Source organism: Centropristis striata, chromosome 9, assembly GCF_030273125.1.
Source record: "Centropristis striata isolate RG_2023a ecotype Rhode Island chromosome 9, C.striata_1.0, whole genome shotgun sequence".
Classification (NCBI taxonomy): domain Eukaryota; kingdom Metazoa; phylum Chordata; class Actinopteri; order Perciformes; family Serranidae; genus Centropristis; species Centropristis striata.
This window is the reverse complement of record NC_081525.1, coordinates 16,989,206-17,015,143: the sequence shown is the minus strand read 5'-3', so window position 1 is coordinate 17,015,143 and position 25,938 is coordinate 16,989,206. Positions and strand designations below refer to the sequence as shown.

The 25,938-nt window shown below is 37.8% G+C and overlaps 3 protein-coding genes across 5 annotated transcripts in view; 2 read left to right on the top strand and 1 right to left on the bottom strand.

Moving 5' to 3' along the window:
• The first annotated feature begins 90 nt into the window (after positions 1 to 90).
• On the top strand, positions 91 to 7,343 carry LOC131977213 (basic immunoglobulin-like variable motif-containing protein). Of its 2 annotated transcripts, none has more exons than XM_059340413.1 (10): positions 91 to 283; positions 1,593 to 2,137; positions 2,302 to 2,431; positions 3,335 to 3,430; positions 3,515 to 3,619; positions 3,755 to 3,849; positions 3,933 to 4,065; positions 4,840 to 4,923; positions 5,004 to 5,100; positions 6,129 to 7,343. In XM_059340413.1, exons 2-10 carry the CDS (start codon positions 1,663 to 1,665, stop codon positions 6,429 to 6,431), a joined length of 1,518 nt encoding a protein of 505 aa, XP_059196396.1. In that variant the 5' UTR covers positions 91 to 283; positions 1,593 to 1,662; the 3' UTR covers positions 6,432 to 7,343. The 2 variants fall into 2 exon arrangements, with proteins under 2 accessions (XP_059196396.1, XP_059196397.1); XM_059340414.1 differs by having other exon boundaries at positions 91 to 395.
• Positions 7,344 to 11,230: 3,887 nt separating this feature from the next.
• On the bottom strand, positions 11,231 to 18,419 carry zgc:172121 (uncharacterized protein LOC337599 homolog). The gene is made up of 8 exons (XM_059340417.1): positions 17,468 to 18,419; positions 15,204 to 15,271; positions 14,699 to 14,871; positions 13,721 to 13,824; positions 13,329 to 13,490; positions 13,041 to 13,246; positions 12,278 to 12,357; positions 11,231 to 11,524 (listed from the first exon to the last, which is right to left on the bottom strand). Exons 1-8 carry the CDS (start codon positions 17,570 to 17,572, stop codon positions 11,436 to 11,438), a joined length of 987 nt encoding a protein of 328 aa, XP_059196400.1. The 5' UTR covers positions 17,573 to 18,419; the 3' UTR covers positions 11,231 to 11,435.
• The window catches only part of nme7 (NME/NM23 family member 7), a 22,742-nt gene continuing 15,072 nt past the window's right edge, over positions 18,269 to 25,938 (top strand). Inside the window, exons 1-7 of one of the 2 annotated variants that reach the window (XM_059340415.1) lie at positions 18,269 to 18,381; positions 20,789 to 20,890; positions 21,228 to 21,394; positions 22,148 to 22,258; positions 23,287 to 23,337; positions 23,549 to 23,756; positions 23,879 to 23,984. In XM_059340415.1, coding sequence (XP_059196398.1) covers positions 18,379 to 18,381; positions 20,789 to 20,890; positions 21,228 to 21,394; positions 22,148 to 22,258; positions 23,287 to 23,337; positions 23,549 to 23,756; positions 23,879 to 23,984 — 748 coding nt within the window. In that variant the 5' untranslated portion in view covers positions 18,269 to 18,378. Of the gene's footprint in view, positions 18,382 to 18,556; positions 18,745 to 20,788; positions 20,891 to 21,227; positions 21,395 to 22,147; positions 22,259 to 23,286; positions 23,338 to 23,548; positions 23,757 to 23,878; positions 23,985 to 25,938 lie in introns of those variants that run through there. The other variant, XM_059340416.1, reaches the window with a different exon arrangement.

The window sequence follows — 25,938 nt, the reverse complement described above, 5'->3', positions numbered from 1 at the left end:
ATAAAAAAGTGCGTTTAATTTGACTTCATTGTATACTTTAGTGTTTTAATGCTACCATCTGGCGTTGGTTATTTTTGGACACCCCCGGTTGTTGCTCAGAATGGAACAGTCTTTTAAAACTGCACAGGAAGAGGATACGGGTCAGGAGGACGACGTTTCTGAATTAATATCGTTCATTTTTTAACATGTCCTGAGCTAATGTCCACCTGCGGTTAGTAATATGTGGTTAGCTTGACGCTTTGCCAGTTTTCCAGCCCCGTTTGGTCCCAAGCCGTTGCACGAGGTATGATGAAAGAAATATAACGGTACATCTGGGCGTGTTTACATCTGCTACCTACAATTCAGCTCTGATGATATTATGAGTGTTCACCTCGACCACTGCTGCAGCTGCACAGGTGAAATGTTAGTTAATGTTCAATACCTGCAGCTATCTGTCTACAGGCGGGTAATAGGAGCCTGTGCATGGTGATTTTATAATAGGTGACTTATTATAGGGTGAAAGGTAATATGATGCAGTTAAAACAACAAAGACATTCAGGGTTATGACTTTGTAAAGGATAGTACAGAGATTGTTAATGTGATCAGATGTTCCCTGAGTGCACAGTTTTGAGTCTGTCGCTTCATCTGCCTTTTATACAGTCATGAAAAAAAAATATAAGACCACCCTTGTTTTCTCTAATTTCTTTGTTCATTTAATGCCGGGTACAACTAAAGGTACATTTGTTTGGATAAACATAATGATAACAAAAAAAATAGCTCGTAAGAGTTTAATCTGAGAGCTGATACCTGGCCATTTTCCGTGGTTTTCTTGATTATGAGATTGGTTATTATCAAGAAAACCATGGAAAATGGCTAGATATCAGCTCTTAAATTAATATATATCCTTTTTAACCAGATAAAAAAATCTATTTTCCAAGAGATACCTGGCCAAGAAAGCAGCATAAAATGAGACAAGTTACAACATTTAAACACCGTTATCATAAACAATAAATACAAATACAGCCATCACAACAACACTGAGTGAGCCTCAGTAGCCGACTTATATGGAGCAGTCACACACCAAGGGAAGCGATTTCTTTGTTTCTTTGATATTTTTGTTGTTATCATATTTATCCAAACAATTGTACCTTTAGTCGTACTAGGCATTAAAATGAACAACAAAATGAAGAAAATTCAAAATTTATTTTTTTATTATTATTATTATTTATCCAGAGGGGAAATTCATTTAGTCTGTTAGCTCTTGAATAATTGTACAGTCTGATGGCTGTAGGAGCGAAGGATCTTTTAAATCTCTCCGTCCTGCCACGGAGAGAGAGGAGCCGTCCACTGCTGTTTTTTTGGTCCATAAAGGTTTTGTGTAGCGGATGATCTGGGTATTTCAAGATGGCCTTGAACATCTTGACAGTGCATCTCTCCACCACCTCCTCCAATGTGTCCAACCTGGCTCCAACCACTGAATCAGCTCTTTTGACCAGTCTGTCCAACCGCCTTGCATCTCTGTGTCTGAGGATGTGTCTGAAAATAATGTTCTAATAAGTTTTTCCATGACTGTGTATTGTTTCTAAAAAAAATTCATGTCCTTTTATCTTCAGGAAAGACAGCCATTGCTTCAACAAAATTGCAGCCAGTTCTGTCAACCATCATCTAAAAAGTGGCTGTTCAATGCCTAACACATCGGAAGGTCAAGGAGCAAACCTCTCCGGGCCAGCAGAACCGTCAGGGCTGCAGAGGCCCACCGATGGGGAGGAGGAACACGGCCTGATGAGCTCCCTGGCCCGGGACGCTGCGAGAGTAAGGAGGGCTTCCAGTGCTGAACTCCACCTGCCCTGGACCTGCCCGGTCACACACTCCCGGGAGAAGTTCTACACCGTGTGCTCCGATTATGCTCTCCTCAACCAGGCTGCCTCTGTGTACCGCCCCCCAAATGTAGCCAGGGACAAGCAGGATGACGGGCTGTCGCTTGGGAAGCCCAAACCCTCTGCTGACTTCAGCGCTGGCCAATCTGGAGGGGACCATGTGGGATCAGACGGGGACTGGGACATGGTGGAAGTGTCCTCTGGCCACACTAAACCTATTTTGGCCTGGGAGATTGACACCACAGACTTCAATGCTGTGCTCACTAGAAAAACAAGAACCAGTAAGAAACACATTCTTATTTTAGAAGCCTGTTATATAAAGAGTAAAAGTTAAGTTGGCTCTGTACAAAGCTGCAACTCCTGTTTTTATATAATTCATCTGCCTTTTTAATTGTTGAACAAAAAGCCTGGTTTTTAGTCTCCACTGACTAATGCTCTGTTTCAGGCAATGTGAAGAAAAGCAGCACCAAGAAGATGAAGTCATCAGACCGACCCAGCCGAAATCTGCAAGAAGTCCCTCCTCATGCCTCGCTGGAGGAGATCAAACAGAGGAAAGTGCTCGACCTCAGAAGATGGTAATGTTATATTTAGTGCCTCGGTAGTGTGAAAGAGAAACCCACTGAAGTGAGCTTCACATCACACTGCTGTTCCAAAATATTTTCAATCATAACACATTTCTCTGCACTGAGTTCCCTTTTTCATGCAGTTTTCTTAGCTGACAAAAGCAAACTAATGCAACCAGAAGTCTTTATGCACGTCTTAGGATCAACTAATACAGGTGCATCTCAATAGAATAAAATGTCATAGAAAAGTTTATTTATGTCAGTAATTCAATTCTAAAAGTGGAAATAACTCATTATATAGATCCATTATACATATAATGAAACATTACAATAGTATCTATTACTGTTGTCTTTGAAGAAACTTTACTTCATGTTTTGAAAACAATATTACACCGATTTGTTGAATACTCAGGTCTGATTTGTCAGTTTGGCATTCCGTGATGTGTTATTTCTGAAGAGCAGACCATTGCTATGAAGTCTAGCTATGCTTTTTTTTGTCATTTTTGTCATTTGGAATAATTGACAAAAATGACCAACTTTCTGCACTCAGAAAATAATCACTTCTGTGTGCCTGATCTGTCCCTGGTGATCTATTCAACATCTGAGCATGTGGCTGATGGTTGTAAACCTTCCACCTCCACATGGAAAGAATTATTTTGTGGCTTTGAGGAATGGAAAGAAAGGTGGAAGGAAGAGTGGGATGAGCTGGAAACCACTGACTGGAAAGGACACACCATCCCCATACAGCTATCACTATTTGTTGGAAACAGCTTTTACAACTGCATGTAAACTTTTGCAAAATGGAGAGTAAATTCACAAAGGATTGGTGTAAAGTAAACTGACAAATGTGTGTTACCAATTATGCAAAAACAAAACAATGCTGTAATATAATGGATTGATGATTTTGTGCTTCAGGTACTGCATCAGTCGGCCGCAGTACAAGACTTCATGTGGAATCTCTTCTCTGATTTCCTGCTGGAACTTCTTGTACAGCACTCTGGGTGCAGGGAGGTAAGCAGCACGTCAGCTCCTCCACCAGAGAAAAACTCCTAAAAGCTCCTCCGACACTAAGTGTTTATTTATTTGCATGTACAGTCTGCCGCCCATCTCTCAGGAGGAGGCTCTGCATATTCTGGGCTTCCAGCCGCCTTTTGAAGAAATCAAGTTCGGTCCTTTCACCGGCAATGCTACTCTGATGCGGTACACAACATTCTTTAAATAATCACTTCTTTTCAGGAAATGCATACAACAGCGTATTAGGGCCAAGTATGAAAAACAAAAATACAGACCGTCGTAAATGCACGCAGCACAGTAATTAATGTATTTCTCTTACAGGTGGTTTAGACAAATCAATGACAATTTCCGAGTGAGAGGTTGTTCCTACATTCTGTACAAACCTCACGGAAAACACAAGACGGCCGGAGAGACGGGTGAGTCCCTCAGCTGTCAGACTCCACTGCATGTCTTCTCAGAGAGAGAACAGAAGTGAAAACCTCTCCGATGTGTTTTTTAGCTGAAGGAGCGCTGACGAAACTGACACAAGGGCTGAAAGACGAGTCCATGGCCTACATTTACCACTGCCAGAACCACTACTTCTGCCCAGTGGGCTTTGAAGCCACGCCACTCAAAGCAGCAAAGGCTTACAGGTAGGCCACAGATTAAATTAGTAATTAATTAATTAATTAATTAATTAATTAAATTAAAATCAGCATTCATCTGCTGGGTTTTTGTTTTTTTGAATCGTCGTTGAATCTAGGAAATGTTAGAAGTCAATACAAGCTAGGGCTGTAGCAAATGTTGTTGTTTTTCTTTTTCAAAATAAAAAAAAGCCTGTTGAAAATAACTATTTTGCTAAACAGACTTAAACACATGCATCTAGCCTTTGTGCATAAATGTATGTTAAAGATATTAATTCTGTGGTGATAATAACTTAAACCAAATAAGCAAAATAAATAGAACAGTTTCTACCAGAGAGCTGTCATTGCCCTGAACGCCTCCAAGAAATAAAAACAAAAAACAATAACATTTCGATACTGTCAAACAACAATGCAATATATTTATATATTTATTTATGTGGAATATCTCCCATTTTGCTAAATAAGGTTTTATATTTGTATCATGTTTATATTAACAATAACAATATATAATATAAATACAACAAATTAAGCATCAAAGGATAGAGTGCAGATGACATGGCAGGATGTAATAAATAAAGATATATTGCACATGATAATGACATTATATTTATATATATATATAGTAGAAAAATAATAAAGATTAATTTCTATTTATCTCTAGGCTTGGTTGGAGTAACTGGGTTAGGGTTAGAAGCCAAATTTCCCTCTGGGGATCAATTAAGTATTTCTGATTCTGATTAAGATAATTTTATTAACAAACTTTTTTTTTTATGGTAATAAAAGGGGCCCCCTACCCATAAACGAAACGGAGCACTGGATCCTTATTGGCGAGCCCAGCAGGAAACACCCAGCTATGCACTGTAAAAAGTAAGTCTCCGCTCCGTCTCTGCTGTGTGTATGTGATCATGTTCTGCAGCTGAGCAGTTTAACATGAAGCCTGTTTTCAGATGGCTGGACATTGTGACGGACCTCAACACACAGAACCCAGAATACCTGGACATCCGTCACACAGAGAGGGGGATTCAGCGACGCAAAACCAAAAAGGTTCCCTTCTTCTCATACCTGTCTTTTTAAATGTTGGACTTAGACTTAGACAGACTTTATTGTCATTCAGTTATACATAAAAAATAGGCACATTGAATGAAATTCTGTTGCATTGTCTAACAGTGATTGTACTCTGGAAAGTCAGGAAAGAAAACTGTAAAAATAGAATATTTATATTGCACATAAGTGTAGCAGCAGAAAGTGTTTTTGTACACAGACAATAGACATAAAAATATATAAAAATATAAGTCTGATAGCTCGGGGAAGGAAGCTGTTTTGAAATCTGGATGCCTTGCTCCTGATGCTGCAGAACCTCTTGCCAGAGGAAGAACAAGGAGAACAGTCCATGGTGGGGGTGGGTGGGGTCCCAATTATCTTCTCTGCTGTCCTCACCACTCTCTGGACAGACTTCCAGTCTGAGGCTTTACAGGATCCACACCAGACCGAGATGCAGCTGGTCAGACGGCTCTCTATAGGCGTGTTTCCACTGAGTACTTTTTGGAAAGTGGCTGAGGGTTTTGGCTACGCCCACCAGTTAGTTACCCCCGGCCTCTGTTCTCATACGGGTACTTTTGTAGCGCCTAACCAAAGGAGTTTGAATGTGACTTAAATAGTTCTGTGTAGGGTTGTCACGATAATAACATTTTCAACTCAATAACAATACTCGAAAATATTCGATACTCGATACCATTTTCGATACCACCAGGATAAAAACAAAGACCCACGATAACGATAACATCAGTAATAGGTAAGTTTGAAACGAAATACACTAACCTGTCACTAAATTCACTGTAAAGGCCAGGGTGTCGGTCCTTAAGATGTTTCGCCAAGTTTGAAGTACTGCTTGTGCACGTCATGGTGTCTGCTGCTGTGTGTGTGTGCAGGCAGAGAGAGAGAGAGGAGGTGTGCTCTTCTCATCCGGCGCAGATAGTGCAGATAATGCTGTGCTCTCTTCACACAAGCCGTGGTGTTACTGATTGTATTAACATGTCAGAGTCTAACTGAGAGATGGTTCCTCTGGCTTGCAGGTGGGAGGCAACCTGCACTGCATCATGGCCTTCCAGAGGGTCAATTGGCAGAAGCTCGGCCCCTGGGCTCTAAACCTGGAGAACCTGCGCCACGACTTTCACCACCACGGCACAGAGCGGCCCCAGGGGGGCGCCACAGAGGAAGCGGAGGAGAGGACGTCATCCAAGCGACTGGCCTACCTGGGACGCTCGCACAGTATGGGGAGTCAGAAAGACACGAGCTGGAAACGCCAGTCCAACGTGACAGAGTACAGACAGAGGAGCTCTCCTGACAGCGACCTGGAGGAAGACATCACAGACTGAACAGGTTTGAGAACAGACATTACAATACAGTACAGTAGCCCTAGGATATGTTTGAAAAGCATAGCTCTGATGTTATTCTTTATTTAAATGCAAACAAATCCTGTGCAAAGACCAAAACCAACAACCTGTTAGTCTGCCTGACTTTCTGAGCCGGCCTCTGGCTCTCAGCCCAGAGCACATATGCTGCTACTACTGAAGATGTAAATCTTTAAACATATACAGATGGGTGACAAATTAAAGGAAACATTAACTGCCTTAGTGTAGAATAGAGTCGGGCCACCACGAGCCTCAAGGATAGATTCCCTGCTCCTTGCAAACTCTGTAGGTCGTTTTTTTGGCTTCATTAACAGAAAGAGAATGGAAGGGGAAGCTGTGCACCAAAGGGACCTCTGCCTTAGTGGTACGCACTCCACCAGAGAGCCACCGGGACGCTACAGCAGTGGTGGAAAAAGTATTCAGTATTACTTAAGTAAAAGTACTAATACAACACTGCGAAATTCCAAATACATTGTTGGATTGTTATTATTGATGAATTTATGTAAGCAGAATTTTACTGTTGTCCAGATATGGCTTATTTAAACTACTTAATATACTGTTATGAGATTTACTTAAAAAATGTCTAATCACTTTAAATTTATCATGTTTTTCATGTTAAATCTCAACCTGAAAAGTAATTAAAGCTGTCAGCTAAATGTAGTGGAGTAAAAAGTACAATATTTGCCCCTAAAATGTAGCGTAGTAGAAGTGTAAAATTACATTAAATGGGAATACTCAAGTAAAGTACAAGTACTTCAAAAATGAGACTTAAGAACAATACTTGATTAAATGTACTTAGTTACTTTCCACCACTGTCACAGGTCTGTAGGACTTCAATAAAGCGATAAACACCCATTCCTCCTCCATATATTCCCTCATTTACATAAATCAGGTAATCTCATTGAGATGAAGAGAGGCCTGAGTGCAGCAGGCAGGAAGCACAGTCAGACATAACAAAAGGACAAATAGTATCAGAGACAATCACAGCCAGACATTTTATTTACATCATGTTCACGTTCATACTCTGATGCTTTATTCACGTGTTTCCTTTAATTTGTTCCCCGACTTTCATTCTGCAATAACTGTTTTTTTTTCTGGAACAATGGGGCTCTTTGGCACAGACGAATAAGATACAATCCAGATTCCAGAAAGCCTTGTGTAAAACATAACAGAATGCATCAAATTTAGAAGTGAAATATGTTGCCTTTGTACAGTTTTCAATCGAATGTATGTCATATAATTAAGGATTGGTAAGTGATTGCATTCTGTTTCATTCTCGTTCCAGTCAGGGTTGTATACCAGGCTTTAATTTCACAGGCAGCTGTTAACAGGGTCAAGTCATTGTCGGCTTTAGTCTTTTCGTGGGATTTGTTAAGGATGAGAAAAATCTAGAATATGACCAGACTTCTGCTTAAATATTGCTGAATTCATGTTTTATTTTTAAGACTGTCAGATGTGGATTCAACTCCGCTCATTTTTGGGGTCATATCGTAGTTCTGAGCGCTTTTAATCAAATATTCTGTTCCAGTCGGGTCGCTGAGGGGCTGCCTGCTGTTCCTCTTTGTCTTCTTGATTTTTGACACTTTTTCTTCTCAGACTTTTACCAGTGTCTGCGAATGATACACACACAACCACAGTCACATTATAGTACAATTAAGCAGTGTGTGGCAGTAAATGTGTGCTTTACATACAGCATATAGAAGGAAGGGATGATTCTGATCTTTTGAAGTGGGTTACTTATCCATAGTTGGTGTATTACCTGCCAGCACAGCCCCAGTTTAGAGAAACAGGCAGAAGTACTGATACAAAAGGAGAAGGGGCAGAAGCTCACTGGCGGTTTCAGGATGTGTGAGAATGTTGACGTTTGCGAAATAATAAAAAGGGCACCTGCTGTATGCTCTGAGGCCCTTTTATTAAATTTTGTTCACTGAAAGTTTGTTTTATCTACCACAGGGGTATCCAAGAGGGCACTTTCGTCACATTTTTTCTTTCCAAACATTAGGTCACCAGTGTAGCAGCTAAATGTATTCTAGCCTCTCAACCCCCTTTCAAACCAAGCTGGTCTGGAAGGGGGTTAGCCATCCTGACTTACTGTGTTTTGATTGACACTCTGGGATGAGGGCTGTCTTATGTAGCCTACATGTAGTGTAGTGTGGAGTGATCTGGGTAGTATATCTACATGGTTAGGAGAGCACTAAGATAGTTTGTGAGTTATTAGTTGTGGTGGGCTGGTCAGGTCAAAAATGCCAGGACCGATTTTTTTTTCATCCCAGTCCAGCCCTGGACATGTGTTTGTGTATTTGGTCATTCGAACAGTAACGCATGTTTCCTGTGATGTACGAAAACCGAGCCGTGTCGAACCTGCATATAAACCTGGTTGTGGAACATGTTGGGCCAGAATGTGGCTCTGGTGTGATGTATTAAAGGTTAAGTTCAACATTTGGAAAATGTACTTACTCACTGTTCCAGGGCCGGTTCGGAGCAGGTACTTTATTTCGAACCAGTCCCTCGCTTTTTGACAGCCAAAGAACCGGCTCTCTGCCAGGAAAACTGGTTCCAGAGTGGCACTAACGCTTTGCTGGTTCTGAATGCGAACCACTTACGTCAGGGGCTGGGGGCGGGGCTATCTGACCAACAAGACCAACTAAAATGTGTGTCAATCATTTATTTGATTTTAACAATGGTGAGCTAGCATGCTAACGTTAGTCCAAACATTAACATCTTACGTTCAGTGTTAATAACAATGTATTCTGCGTCTATAGTGATTACAATGAGCAGCACAGATGTGTTGTAGAGACATGTAGTCTGACGTTGTTAGTATACTTGCCAAGAGGGGGGAGACATGTACAGACATTAACAGTGACGTAATGACGTGGCTCTAAAGCCTGTGGAAAAGCAAACAGGTTCAGAGCTGGTTCGTAAGTTGAACCAACTGTGAACCAGCACGAGCACCGGCTCCGAACCGGCCCTGAAACTGCTTTGGTCAAAAAGGGGTATTAGAAATTGCAAATTGATTTAAGTGTGTGCTATGGTTTGAATATTTTCACCGATTTACTATTCTATTGTCAGACAGCCCTGTTTAAGTTTACGCAGGGTCAACTGATGAAATGATTCATTTCCCTGTAGGAAGTGAATCCTGCAGAAGTAAAGCAATGGAAATATTCTAAATATAGTGTGCTGACCTCAATCTACTGTTAGTAATACACTGATAATGGATAAGTACCTCATACAACCCAACTTACAAAAAAACAAAAACTATCCCAGTATGGCAGACAACTTAAAGGTAAATCAAATCAAATCAAAATTACTTTATTTATCCCCGATGGGAAATTCAGTTAGTCTGGTAGAATCTCTTGAAGAATTATACAGCCTGATGGCTGTAGGAGCGAAGGATCTTTTGAATCATTCCGTCCTGCAACAGAGAGAGAGGAGCCGTCCACTGCTGTTTTTTTGGTCCATAAAGGTTTTGTGTAGCGAATGATCCGGGTATTTCAGGATGGACTCGAACATGTTGACAGGTCATCTCTCCACCACCTCCTCCAGTGTGTCCAACCTGGCTCCAACCACAGAACCAGCTCTTTAGACCAGTCTAACCTCCTTGCATCTCTATGTGTGATGCTGCCTCCCCAGCAGACTGCAGCATAAAACAACACACTACCACCACAGACTGATAAAACATCTGCAGCGTCTTACTACAGATGTCAAGAGATCTGAGCTTCCTTAAGAAAAAGAATGTTATGCGGTGGTGGATGAAATATTCACATCCCTTACTTAAGTAAAAGCACTAATACAACACTGTGAAATTACTCTACTAGAAGTAAAAGTCCTGCATTCAAAACTTACTGAAGTAAAAGTACAAAAGTATCAGAATCAAAATGCACTTGAGGTATTCAAAGTAAAAGTACTTGTTATGCAGAAATGACCCACTCAGATTGTTTTATATATTCTAAATACATTATTAGATTATTCGTAGTGATGCATTTATGCAAGCAGCATTTTATTTTTTTTAAAGATAGGGCTCATTTAACTACTTAATATAACTGTTATTAATATACTATACTGAGGATTAATTAAAAAAATGTTTCATGACTTAATATTGATTGTGTTTTTTAGGTTAAATCTTGACTTTTATAAGTATAAAGTTACAAATGTTGAAATACTCAAGTAAAGTACTTAATTACATTCCACCACCGATGTTATGTGAAAGAAAGGGAGGGAAAAAAGTCAAAAATCATGACAACATCTGGCAAACACAAAAATAAACACCTAACAGCACATCAAGCCTCAAAAATGAAGTTAAAAAACCCGACTGGAACATGTTTTGTCGCGTGATATAACCCTTACTGCCACTGCATTGTAAGGTGTTTCTGTTATTTTGTCCATCCCTGTGTTACACTAGATTATTTTATGTTTTATCCCACTACTGATCATATACACATGTCTCTTGTGTTTATGTCACATTGTGTTAAACTCACTGCAGTGACACTGTAACATTATATCCAACTCCTGCTGTCTGGGGAAACATGGACACATTTGCTGTAAAAATTCTGTTCCCATAATTAATTGTACAGGTAAGTGGGCTTGTTTTGCGCCTGACGTACAGTGGTTAGTTCAGTGGAAATGCTGTCCAGTTCAAGTGTTGTGAAAGCAGCTGACGTTTTGTTGTGCTTTGTGAAACCTCCAGTAAAGACTGGAGCTGTACAGAAGTGATAGTGGAATCCCTCAAAATCATTCAAAATGTGAAGAAAGTGAAGACTGCATGGTTGATTTTCATCTTTTTATGTACAGTCACAGTTTGTTCTCACAATCCTGTCCGTACCTGTGTGGTACCATTTGTCCCAACACAGATGTCATTGTGTGATTTGATGTAGTGCTTTATTTATTATTTATTTTACAATAAATTAAGATTTTTTAAAATAAACTTCTGAAACAGGCATCTTTGTTCTCAGCGATACATTTTCAGTGTAATCACACAGCAGAGGTCGGAGATATGCAACTTCCTTTCAGCTCTCGCCGTAGCTCTGCGATGTGAGCGGGAGAGATGCGGCAGCAGCCCCCTGATGAACAGACAGCAGAAACAATCATCAGAAACATGCAACAGGTGTTTGGAAGAGACCTGCCAACTCGAGCATCTATAATGTTAACGATCAATTAATCCCTATGTTTTTATACATACTCCAGTATGTATAAAAACATGCATATATGGGCAAAATAAAAGATATATACACAGTACAAGACCACACAGTAAAAGCTGGTTTTGATAACGGAGGCTTTTATTTTGAAAGGACGGAGAGACTTCCAGTCGATCTTAAAACTAACTCAAGAGGGGTGATACTGTTAAGATAACGTCAAGGAGTTCAATGTTTTATGTTTTAGCCCCAGAAGAAGCATGGGGTTAGTTTTCACAGTAATCTTGCATATTTAAATGTGTTTTGTGTTTAAATAAGTTTTGGATGAAAATAAACCTAATAAATCATGCTAGCAAGGTTTGATACAGTAGGCTACTCTTGCTCAAATTAATACTCTTGTATTTCTGTGTGTTTTATAATTGTTATTGCAACTTTCAGTTTGCAAACTTAAGCTTTATCCAACTTAATTCTCAGCTCATTGGCTTATTGACCTACAGCCGCAGAACTGAACGATCGGCCGTGTTTCAGTTTCAGTACTGATACGCAGTCATATATAAAATTAAAATACACAAATCGATTAAAAGTTCCACGTGATCGACCAAATTCTTCAAGACCATTAATCATCGATTAATTATTCCCATCCCTAGGACACATTAAAGGAAAGGGCACAGTCAAGGTTACCTATCAGAGCAGCACCTTGCTTCATCCATGTGTGACTCAGCTCAGGTATCAATGCTGATGTTTTCCCTGAGGTTAGCCACCTTTTAAGGATAAACACACAAAACAGTCAGAGGTGATGGTACTGTATTACAAATCAAAGTCTTGCATTCAAAAATTTTACTTAAGTAAAAGTACAAAGTATTATCAGCAAAATCTACCTGCAGTGTGAAGGATCGTATAGAGTATGGAGGACCACACGTGTCAGGGAAAAAGTAATTAAGTTTTTCATTACTTTACATTATAAGTAATTATACCATAAAAATAGGCATTATTCATATACATTTGTTTATATGAATATGTTTATATGTATATATAAATATATAAAAATATATGAATAAAAAGACTAAATAATAGGGTTGTCACGATACTAAAATTTTCAACTCGATACTGATACTCAGGAAAATATTCGATACTCGATACCATTTTCGATACCACCAGGATAAAAACAAAGACCCCAAAATTTAACAGAAATATTTTTATTAACAAGAAAAATGCAACATGTAAAAATGAACAGAACCACAGGTTAAATATTTGTTGTGCAAAAAGAAACTGCAACTATGATAACACGCTTCAGATACTCGATACTTTTGAAAATGTGTATCGTATCCGGATACAACGTTTTAGTATCGATACTTTTTTGAGTATCGATACTTTTGACAACCCTATTAAATACTTAATTAAAAATTATTTGATATTTTAAGTGGCAATAAAAGGAGATTCTCACCCCTGCTCAGAGTCCCAGTCCTCTCCACTGTTGGGGTACGCCACCCAGCTCATATCTGGGCTCAGCAGTGAGCTGGCAGAGTCCAGCAGCGGCTCCACCAGCGCTGGTGAGCAGCAGTTGACTCCAACAGCGACCAGCTGCGTGGATCTGTTAGCAACCTGAACTGCATGTGTGAACGCGCTGCCGTCTGATATACACTTCCCATCCTAACGGTGTGTGTGTAGAAAGCACGAGTCAGTTTAATACACTATATGAACACCAGTTGTTATGTTTTTCAGCAATGATTACCTTACAAGAGAAGGAGAGCCAGGCTTTAGAGTTTGGGAACTCCCTGAGCAGCTCCAGTAAAGCCTCGGCCTCTTTGATACTGGGGATTGTCTCAAAAGCAATGAGATCAGCTCCTGCTGCTGCTAAGCTGTCCATCTGCGGCCGATGCCAATCTTTAAGCTCCTTGAAAGAGAAAAAAAGACACATGGGATCATTGATTATGATTTAATTCTACAGTAAATTAATCTAAGAAAAGGAACATCCAACCAAGCATTCAGAAATAAAGCAGAGTCAGGAGTGAGTATTAAACAAGTTAGGTCAACAATTATGTTCTTTTTGTTCATGTGTCACCTTCACACAGCATGCATAATCGCTCCTTATGTAAAGAGTATGAGAGGCTGAGAGCCACTCACTTCAACACTCATGTCTTCTGCATAAGCCCCGGTGTACTCGGAGCCGTTGTGCAGAAAAGCCCCGTACGGTCCAACAGAGCCGGCCACCAGAGGACTCCTCTGCCCTTCACAGATAAATGCACAAACAAGATGAAATAGCATCAATGATCACTGATTCAAATATATTTTAAAGACGCAGTGCTGCTCGATTATAGCAGAAATCATCATTGTGATTATTTTGGCCTGTATTGAGATAGTGATTATTTAACATGAATACTCATTGACTTTGGGAACGTCATGTTTGTATTGAGCTGTAAAAACAAAAAAAAGAAGAGCAGAGGAATTTCTTGAATTTTAAATTCAAATAAGTCCAACTAATGAGCAATTTTTCAAATTATTTTTTTTTTAAAAACAAATGTTTTTAAAAAAAATCAATAAATCAATACATAAAAATGTAAATAAACATAAGCCAGTGGCAATCAAATGAACTTATGTAACCTCTATTAAATGGAAATACCATTTTTTGAATATAATAGATAATATTGTCAAAATATGTTAAATTGTTTTGTAATATATCCAGATATTACTATGTCCTTTGGTATATGTAACAAGGTAATAACAATTTAAATAAACAATTAACATTTAAATAAACAATTAAAATATTAAATAAAAATTAATTTGATCAAAATTAATAACTGTGCTGTAACATTAGTGCACTTACTGAAAACTACTAAACATATATTGTATTAATAAAAGTAATAATTAAAAATACATTCAACCAAAGTAAGTTAGATATGTCAGAGTACACTGCCACAACCTACTGAAAACTCCTAAACATAGATTCAACTGTTTGCTAAACACCACTATAAAGGAAAGGGTTCGCTGGATTTAAAACACAAGACTACAAGTCTTATTATCGTAATCTTTAGAAGCCAAAACTGTTACTGAAAATAAAATCGGATGAATTGTCCAGACTTACAGAGACATAAAGTTTTGTACCTGTTGGACGAGTGTCAGAGACAAATGTCTCCACAGCGTCTTTGGCCAGTTGAACTCCAGACATCAGCAGCTCTCTGGCGCGTTCAGGGCTCACCTCCAGGTGACTGATGAAACCTGCAACACTTGCCTGGTATGTAGCTGTTGTGATAACATCAGCACCACTGAGGAGAAACCTGTTGATATTTAATTTATGAACTATGGTCACATTTTAACAACTCATTTATGAATGGTTTGTGATTCATGTGCACCAAGACTCGATATTCTATAGGGCTGAAGCTCATGATTATTATCATTGTTGTTGATTAATCTGCAGAGAATCAGCAAAAATATGCATATCACAATATCTGAGAGCATACGGTGATGTGATTAAATGTGGTATTCTGTCCAAAAGTTCAGAATATACACCTTCACTTTGCCACTTTAAGACCAAGAAAAGCAACAAATTATCTCATATGAGAAGCTAGAGCTGAAGAATATTATGATGCATTTCTAATATTGTTCATACCTGTAATGAGCATCTTTTATGGCCTGGGGATTTGTCTGCAAAAGCCTGGCGCTCCACAAAGGATCTCCCTGTGTGAGAGACACATGCTTTTAAAATGTTTGTCTGACAGAAAAATATAAATATACATTTTCAATAAGATTTCAGATGTCTACTTGCATTTGGAACTAATACATTACTTAATTTATTAATTAAAAGCGAACTAAAGCAACGTGATTTTCTTTTGCTCCAAAACATCCACATGTTGAATAAATGTCATAATCATAATATATTCGAATAAGTCTTATGACATAAAAGTTTGGTCTGCAGAGGAAACACGCTCTGAGTACGGGGCCAATGGCGCCACCTAGTGGATACACTTAACAACTTTACACAGTGGGGGAAAGTACTGAGTACATTTACTAAATTACTATAATTAAATACCATTCTGAGCTACTTTTATTCCACCCCACTTATTTGGTAGCTGAAATTATCAATTAATTTGCAGATTCATTTTTTAAAGATCTATCATGAGTACAATATGGCTAGTTAACAGTCAGTGCATTAATAGTAATAATCCAAAAGTATAATTCACAATAATCTTACAGCGTGTTGACAGAATCAATTTTGGCTGTATAGTAACTACTTTTACTTTTGTAATTTTCTTTTTTTTTTTTCAGATAATACACTTTCAGTAAAGTTAAGTTTTACATGTTAGTATTTTTAAACTATGGTGATATAACTTTACTTTACACTTCCACCACTGTCATTCTCATAGTTCATCTCTAAATATTGTTACCAAACCAGAAATTTTAAATTAACTGTAACCCAAGATAAGACACTGAAAGAATAACCATGGTATCGAAGTCTAAGGCAGTTTCAATGTAAAATATATAAAATAATAAATAATCATTCGAAATACAATAGGGACCTTGCAGGTCGTTGCCTGCTCGGGCCCTAATAAAATTGAGAGAAATGAAGACTTCCCCAATGCTTAACTGAAAAGTTACATTTTGATAAATGACCCAAGTTCAGCTCATATAAAAAGTGCATAATGCTACATTTAAATCACATGGTTAAGATTTAGCTATATCTGGTCTTAGCCAGTGGTGAAAAAAAGTATTCAGATCCTTTACTTAAGTAAAAATACTTATATCACACTGAAATGACTCCACTACAAGTAAAAGTCCTGCATTCAAAACTTACTTAAGTAAAAGTACAAAAGTATCACCATCAAAATGTACTTAAAGTCGTTATGCAGAATTAACCCACTCAGCTTGTTTTATATATTCCAAATGTATTATTAGATTATTATTATCGATGCATTTTTGTAAGCAGTGTTCTAATTTTCTCAAGGTAGGGATCATTTTAATTACTTAATATACTGTTATGAAAAAATGTCTAATTAATCACGTTTTTTGGGTTAAATCTTGACCTGAAAAGAAACTAAAGCCGGCAGCTAAATGTAGTGGAGTAAAAAGTACAATAGTTGCCTCCAAATGTAGTGGAGTGGAAGTATAAAGTTCCATAAAATGAAAATACTCAAGTAAAGTACAAGTGCCTCACAATTGTTCTTAAGTACAGTACTTAAGTAAATGTACTTAGTTACATTCCGCCACTGGCCTTAGCAAACAAAATGCCCAAAATGTATACTAACTATTGCCCTTAACCCTCTGGAGTCCATCTATTTATTGAAAATACACGTTTTATTTACAATAATAACTTTATTTATATATGATATGTAGACAAGCTGAGAAAGCCAGTTGAAAGTGCAATCATAGGAGCTTTCACAATGTGCCATTTATGTTTCTAGACCATTTTTAAAATGTGAATTTTCTTTCTACAATGAAAACTATTACTATTTTTAATTTACATGCAAATAGACTGTTTTGTAATTTTATTATTTGTTATTTTTTCTGCTGTTTTTGTGTGTATAAATGGTAAAAAAAAAAAAAAAAAAAAAAGGTCTTTTGTTTGTATTTTCGGTTCCTGGCAGCTTTATACTTTGTTAATTAAAATAAAATGAAAAATCTGATTGATAGCCAACTCACCATGCATGTGATGTAAGTACAGACTGAAATATGCTAAATAGAGACAGAAATGAATGCATAGGAAGTTGAACATTTTGAACCAAAATCTACTGGACTTCAGAGGTTTAATACAAGAGGCTGCGCAGTGTAGCCTATGTGCTGGGAAACAGGAAAGTGAAACCAATGCCGACTGCCAGATTATAGACCTACATTAATGCAGACTTTATTATGACTTTATCTGTTTTGTAAATATTTCACCTGTAATTTGGCTCCGTGTGCTTCCAGTTCAGTTGCAAGTCCGCCATCTAAGATTAATGGTCCGTTATCATTCATATAAAGTCTCAGTGGAGCAGAGGAAGCCATGGAGAAATACTTTGATTAAGAGGCACTGAAGTTATGACCAACTACAGTCCAAACCGTACAGTCGAGGGGATATAACTATTAACATAAAAAACAAACTAAACGCATACTATAAAAACGACAGTGATGTACCTGATATACTTCGTGTTACTTTACAGACTCAGTTTGTTATTGTTGTTGTTCCGGGTAAAGCAAACGGTTCAGAGGTTGCGTTCCCAGCCACTCGGAATTTTAAAAATTAGGGAATATCGGCCACCATTATACCATCAGACTACCACTAGATGACGCATGAAACAATCTCTTTCTCTTGATACATCCATGGGTAGAGCAGAAGATATTTATGATTCTATACCGTAGTTCCACACGTGAATAAGTAAATTCGTGTGTAGTGTAAAATTGCTACTTGGACAATCTAGGAGCACCATGTCCTTTTACAGTTTCAAAAGAAGTCAACAGTTTCCCCATACACAAACCCTTTTCATATTCACATATTCACTCGTTCAGCTAATTGTGTGGTGACTTTAACTTGTATGGCAACTAAATTATACGATGTATAATGTAATTACTTTTGAATTTAGTATTTTTGTAAACATGTTGCTAGACCGGTGTAGCTTGCAGTGGTTAAACTTTCTTTCGATGGTAAGAACAATTGCTATGTACCTTGTTAGCTGGCTGTACCATGAATGCACCGTGGCTTGTCACTACAGTTACTATAGAAACGAAGAAAGCCCGCGATGGCTAATGTTTGCTAGCGGAAAACAGTTGGTTACTGGGACATACGTTTTAAGGCTATTTCATTTTTTTAAAAAATGGTAAGTTAACATTCGTCTGATCAATAGCCATGATGCGAACGCACTACTCGTTGGGCAAATATGTAGCACATGTGTACGATAACGCTTGAATGGACCAAACGGATAACGGTTTGCTAACGTAACATCACAAACACAGGTTAGCAGCTAACGTTACCATAACAACATCAACTAACCTTCCGTTAAACGGAATAACGGTATTTTATTGATAGTGTCAATGTGGTGTAGCGAAGTTAATCAACCTAATGCACAACAACAATAACTTGTGGTAACTTTAGCTAACTAGCCAGTGGCCAATAACTGCCAATGAAGACGGACTGGCTAACTTCGCTGCTGCAGTTTTAGATTACTTACCAATTTTAAAAAGTAAGTTAAACGTTACAATGCCAGTAGTTTCTACGTTCACACACAAACAAACGTTAGCTTACCAATGAAATAAGCTAGTGGTGCGTGGTCAATGTTTTGTGCAGTGTATTATGCTAAATGGGTGGTCAATAAGTCCAGTTTGTTAGAATACATGAGAGTTGGTTCCAGACAAGGAGAAGGAAGCCACATGTCTGTGCCTGAATGTTAGTTTGTTCAGTAATATTAAAAGTTAAAACACGACTACACTAAAGAACTGTAGGTTGTTGTGGCAGAAGAGTCGATTAAGTAAGAGTAAGCATCAGGACTGCTGAACCAAGATATTGAATCTGGGGCACTGGTCTCAGTGTCCATGAGCATTGACTTTCCTGTGCCAGTCTGTATGCTATTAAAATCAAAAACAGCAACAAGACAACATAAAGATGTTTCCAATATGTTGTGGATCTGTGTGTGCTTTGCAAAAAAAAAATCACATTCCTGGATAATTTCTTTGACTAATATCTAACTACTTATACATTGCACATACATTTCTGTAGAGCAGAAGGGAGAGATTGTTTATTTTCTTTGCCTACTCAGTCAGGGTTACAGGGGTGGAGCTTTTTCAAGTTAACAATGGGCAGAAGACAAGGAAACACTCTGGACACATTGTCCTTCACAGAGACAAACACACACAGTGGGGTCAGGAGAACATCTTCCACCCACCTGACTTAAAACTGTTGGAGAAACTGGATCTTCAGCATAATAAGTGCTGGAAGTCAAACATGGCCCTGTTGCTATGAGGTCACAATGCTAACAAATGAGCTGTCCACAACTAAGTTTGAACCACACTGAAAAAATTTACTTGAGGCAATCAACTTTTATCATATCCATTCCTTTTAATTATTTTTGGTCACATTTAATTCCTTTTTCAAACAAGATGAATATAATGAAATCAGTCAAATGTTGGTATTATATAATTCCAAGTCACTCTAAAAGTTAGTACAATCACAACAAACTACTTTAATACCACTTCTTTGCTTAAAAGTAAGCTACAATACACAGAAGAAATTTCCTGAACCTTTAACCTTTGTTTGTAAGCAACCAGTCTTGCTAAATAAGGAAAACCGGCCTACCACAGTCCATCGCATGACTAAACTCAACTCTTAACAGAAACCCACAGGGTTTGGGTTTTTAAAAAGATATTTTAACTTAACCTGCAGAGACTTTATGAGGTTAGGTAAGGTAGGTAGGTCAAGACAGTGAGCATCGACGTCTACATTTGTTTTTATCAAAGTTCCATGATTGTGTGGTTGTGCAGGTGAAAGTCAGATGAGTGATAAGTCTGCATTGCATAACTTTGCAACAACATCATAACTTTGACACTGTATTGAGTTACCCAACTCAGGCATTTTTCAAGTCTGTGCAGGTTGGTTATAAAAATCAAAACACTGTTGGATGGTGGGATGACGCAATCAAAAAATCTGAAGCACTAAAGAATGCATTGGAACACTGATATAAAGCTATCAATGGGCTAAGACAAGAAAAAAACTCTTGTTTTTACAGCCTGTTTTCCTTTAAGTTTTCAAAAATATGGAGTTGTTGAAACGGACAGAGGATATATATATATATATATATATATATATATATATATATATATATATATATATATATATAGATGATCAGTCGATTTTATCAATAAATTTGGATATGTGGTTTAGGACAATGCTTTAGAATTAAAAATTCATTTTCAGTTTACAAGCACCTCATGTCTGATTTTATTAAAAGCATACAAATAACATACAGTATGTTCATTTTGTTTTAAATTCTGTCAAAAAAATTGTTTAAAAAAAAATTATTCAAAATTGAAATTAGGGTGTGGTGTGAAAAAAATCATGAGATAATATTTTAAGGGCCATATTGCCCAGCCCTATCCTGGACTAAGATCTAAACAAATATCTTTGACAAAAATGTGTTATAATGACATAGGCTCATGGTTTAAATTGACAAATAAAGCTTAGTATGGATTATTTTGTGCCTCCTGATTTGTTCTGTTTCTTGACATTATCAGGAGGATCGCTATGCCTTTCTTACTGAGTGGTATGACCCGACTGCAGCTCTCCTGCGGCGCTACCAACTGTTCTACTACCCTAAAGACAGCTCAGTGGAAATGGTAAGCATTCACTACTGCAGCTACAATTCTTTAAATTTGCTGCTACATTGGCTACAACTCTCTTAGGCTACTTATAAAGGCAAGGCTACGGTAATTTGAATTTATCCAGCTTTTTAGCCTCACAATTTTCATATTTAGGTAGACTTCTAGGGAAAGATGTTAGTTCTGTTTATGGATTTATGTCAAATAATAGTTAGTGATATTATCAAATGTGGATAGAGTTTTGATACAAGAACAAATATCCTTTCACTGCTGGCATCAGAAAAATGTTTAATCTGCTTAAATTTGCAACTATTTGATTTTAATAAGCTATCAACATGTCTGTTTTTATTTGTAGTTTGATGTAAAAAACCAGAGAATATTTTTGAGAAGGACCAAATATGAAGACCTCCATCAAGAGGACCTGTTCGTTGGGAATCGAGTGAATGTGTTCTCACGACAGCTTAATCTGATTGACTATGGAAATCAGTACACAGCAAACAAACTGGGCAGCAAAAAAGAAAGGTATGATTGTGACAGTTGTGTGACATGTCTTCACAATCCTCTCTAGTTATAAGCTTCACAGCTTTACATTGCCTTCCAAGTAATCCCAGTAACCTTGGCTCATAATCTTCATTTATTCACATGTAATTATTAAGGTAAAGGAAATGTGTTGTAACTTGTTATATCTTGATTTGCAACATTTTCATATTTGTTAACAGCATTTTTTGTGGTAATTTAAAGGAAGGTCCTTTTTGAATTTTAAATATTGTTAGTTATTGGTTCCTCATCAAGATGCAGCTGCTGTTAAACAGCTGTCATCAGATTTTTAAAGCAAGGAATATGACTTTGTTTGTGTGTGCTTGACTAACTTGATGATCATCATCATCTTGTTAAATCACTTCTTTTCTTTTTTTTTTTTACAGATAACTCAACCAAACAACATAATTTTATTAGTTGTTTTTCCAAAGAACCATACCCTATTTAACAAGGCAAGCCAATTGACATTTCACCACAAACTCAAGAACTATGCCCAAAATAAAAATAGAAAACAATAATCTAAATCAGGCAATATTTGAAAATAAGTAGACAAGATTAACCAAGTTTACAGTTTCCCCCCGTGCACAATTTGACACAATTTGCTTGCTACCCAGTGTTTATTGAAGTACAATACCTAACCCTACACATTATGAAGCACTCATTATGGTAAAGGTGAAAGTGTTTCTGTTATATTGTCTGATCTTTATAGGTTATGTCTCATTGGCTCATGTTTTCCAGAACTCTTGCTCTGATAAAGCCGGATGTAGTGACAAAGATCGGAGATGTCCTTGAACTGATATACTCCTCCAACCTGATTGTGACCAAAGCCAAAATGACCACGCTTACATGGTAAGGTCAAAGCCTCACTGCTAAGAGTAATGATACTACAAGTCAGACTGTGGTAACGTATCAGACAAACTCTTGTTGAAGCAAGAGACACAGGCTTTATGGTGCCAGTATCCACACAAAAACAGATGGGTGGCTCTGCTTTCTCACACACATTAGGAACATATGGTGCTTCAACGGGCAGACAAGGTCGGCGTTTAATTACGGTTTTATCAGGTGCTTATTCATGGTGCAAATATATTATGAAAGCCATCTCAGAAATAGCAATGAATATAATGTGCACTTTTTACCTTAACATTTATTGCTTAGGATTTTTGCTGATAATGGTGCTTTAATCTGACTCACTGTATGGAGACTGTTGGGACAAGTCTACTTTTTGCTGCCTATTTCAGACAGAATTTGTATTTTTTCAGGTAAAAAAAGAATGTCTCAAATAGTTTAGTTTATATGCATATTTCATTAACATTGAGCTGTTCTTTTAAGGATATTCCTCAGCACAGCTAACTAAATTCTAGGTAAAACCTGTCTTACAATGTTATCTCTATTTTCTTAATCATTTGCAGCACTACCATATATTATGTCTTTCTTCAGAAACTTCCGGGGTAATTATTAGGAAGTAACACAACCGTAAAATAGCATTATCATTTTTTATTACCCAGTCTGAAAGTCTAACTGCATTTTCAAAGCATTCTACACACTGCCAGTAATACAATCCTGGTAGGAAAATACTAGAATCTTATTTAAAATGTGTACATTTTTAACTTTTGAATGAAAAACTCCCCCAAGGTTAAAATTAATAATAATAATAATAATCTAAATTAAATATAAATAAACATTGATAATAAATAAATAAATGCATAGGAAGATAATATGTTGTACTCTAAAACACTACTGCTCTGAAATGACGTGAAATGCTATTGACCTCTGTAAATGTCTTTGTCAGCAGTGTGGTACGTAGAGGTCATATAGAACACCTTATATAATATGGCCACTTATTAACCTTCATGGTTTATGGTTTTCTTACAATACAGGAAGCAAGCGGCAGACTTTTATGTGGAACATCAGTCAAAGCCTTTCTACAAGTGAGTACCTGTAAATGATTTGCCAGTTTTGAGGAGGTGTTAGCCAACAGAGAACATTTCTAATAGCCAGCCATTATCATTAACAGAACCTGTAGCAAATGATCCTAATCACCTTGAAATGACATTTCAACACATTTAACACAGCTGACCTGCTGCTTGTAGGAATTCTGCTGATATGAATTGGTTGTTACGTTGTTGCTCCATTTTGCAGTAACCTGGTGCAGTTCGTGTCCTCGGGCCCTGTGGTTGCCATGGAGCTGATGGGTGATGAGGCCATGTCTATCTGGAGGAGGCTCCTGGGACCTGCAGACTCTGCTGTGGCGCGGAAGGAGGCACCGCAGAGTGTCCGTGCCCAGTTTGGAACAGATGGCATCAAAAATGTTGGTCATGGCTCTGACTCACTTGCTGCAGCAGCAAGAGTAAGGATGTGAAGCTAGCCTGTTTTCTTTATTCATATTCATATGTGCCCCTGTACCCTGTGATCCACATTCCCAGAAATGATGATGCACTCTAAACATTTTTTTTGTGTTTCTTTTATTAGGAGCTTGAATACTTTTTCCCGTCCACAATTGGCCATGGTCCCTCTAATACAGCCATCTATACAGACTGCACATGCTGCATCATCAAACCTCATGCCATATCAGAAGGTAGGGGCGTTTATCTATTTGCAGCCAACAGATGTGCACATTATCACTAACCTGTCTATGTTTCTATCTTGGTCCTTGCCGGTCTATTGATACATTCCTGAATTGTGCAGTTGCAAGTCCACTGACTTGTTTAATCTTTCCTCTCCTTCCACCTATGGCTGTTAATGTGTTTGTGTTACACAAAGGCACTACGTGGTAACCACGTTTGGCTTTGGATTTTTCCAAATCCCTGCCCTGATCCCTGTTCATGGAGCATGCCACTAGAGCTCTGACCTGTGAAATGTGAAATTCTCTGGACAGAGCTGAAGTATGCGCACAGAAAGTTGTTGACTGAAGAGAGACCTGGACTAGTGTTGTTCTGGACACATACGCCCAAACACAGCTCATTAGAACGTACAATATCACCATTGTCCAATATAAATTAATTCAATCTTGACTTCTGATTTGATCTCAAGTGCTTATCCTCAGTGATTCTTTGGTTGGTATCTGATCTGGACCAGGTTTATATGTACTTTCCATGGATGTATTTGTGCTCTCTGTGCTGTGTTCTTTTTCTATTTTTAGCCATGCTAAACGACATGGCTTTAGGAATGGCAATGTCGCTCTGTTGGTAAATGACTTTAGCGATCCTTTGATTTTCCTCTAACAACACAATCTGGTCAAAATTTGTCTGATACTTTAGCTTCAGACCAAATAACTTAAAAACGAATGACATTCAACAATTGACAACATGGTAACTATAATACTTGTTTTGCATCAGCAAATTAGCATGTCGTTGTGAACATTTGTTATTTGGACATATTCTGGTTAATTAAAAAGTAGAAATCCGCAATCTGTGCTGAAGGCATCACAGTGCTAAATCCAACTTGTATTTCATTAGTAATAAGCAATATGACAACTTTATATTATGTTTGTTTATAAAGGGAGTAACAAAGCCACTCGCGTCTGACAGTCCATGCGCACTGCCAAGATCAGCAAAATAAAAAGAAACAAAAAGCTATTTTTATACAGCAGCTTTGTTAATCATTTAGCATATAATGGAAACAATAGGTGGGAAGGAAGAAGGATGCGTATGGCTCACTTTGTGTTTGTTTACTAGAAAGTTCAGTATGACAAGCCGAGACTTGGCGGAGTAACTAAAAACAAAGAATATGGTAACATTTTAGACCTGAAGCCATAGATAGAGGCTTCATGCTGCTTCTTCTGTCTTTTAGCAGCTGGCAAACTAGCTAAGAGGTCCATTACTGCCACCACATGGATTGGACTCGTTACACACTTGTTCAGTCTCATTATGTTCCATGGGAGCAGCTGAGTTAAATGCGACACCTAGTGGTAAAATTTGCTAGTCCGTTGTGGTCTAAGGGATTCAAAATTGGCACAACCCTAGCTGATGTTAGCTTTGAGCTCATAGTACTGCTGGCATTGCTATCTAGTCAAGGTCTTGTTTGAAAACACTAGACTACAAAATATCACGGTAGCCTCAAAACAAAAATCAGCTAAGACAAACACAGGAACATTGTGAGCTGAGATAAAAGTTGGGACGCTGTCTAAAACATAAATAAAACAGACTGCCATCATTTGCTAATCCTTTTTGACATATTGTCAATTTAAAGCTGTACAAAGACAGTATCAAATCAAATCAAATCAACTTTATTTATAGAGCCCTTTAAAACAGCCACAGCTGATGTGCTGAAGTGCTGTACATGGCAGGACAGACCAACAATAAAAACAGAGAACAAGTAAAAACAACTAAAACTGAGTGAGTCTCATGCTGGGTAAAACCCAGTAAATAAAAGTGGGTTTTAAAATTAATTTTATTGTTTTAAAACCGCAAAGAACAGATAAAAACAAATAAATGGCTAAACAAAGGCTCATGTTGAGTTAAAAGCCAGTGAATAAAAATGGGTTTTAGGATTACTTTTAAAAACGGACAGTGAGGAGGCCAGCCTGATGT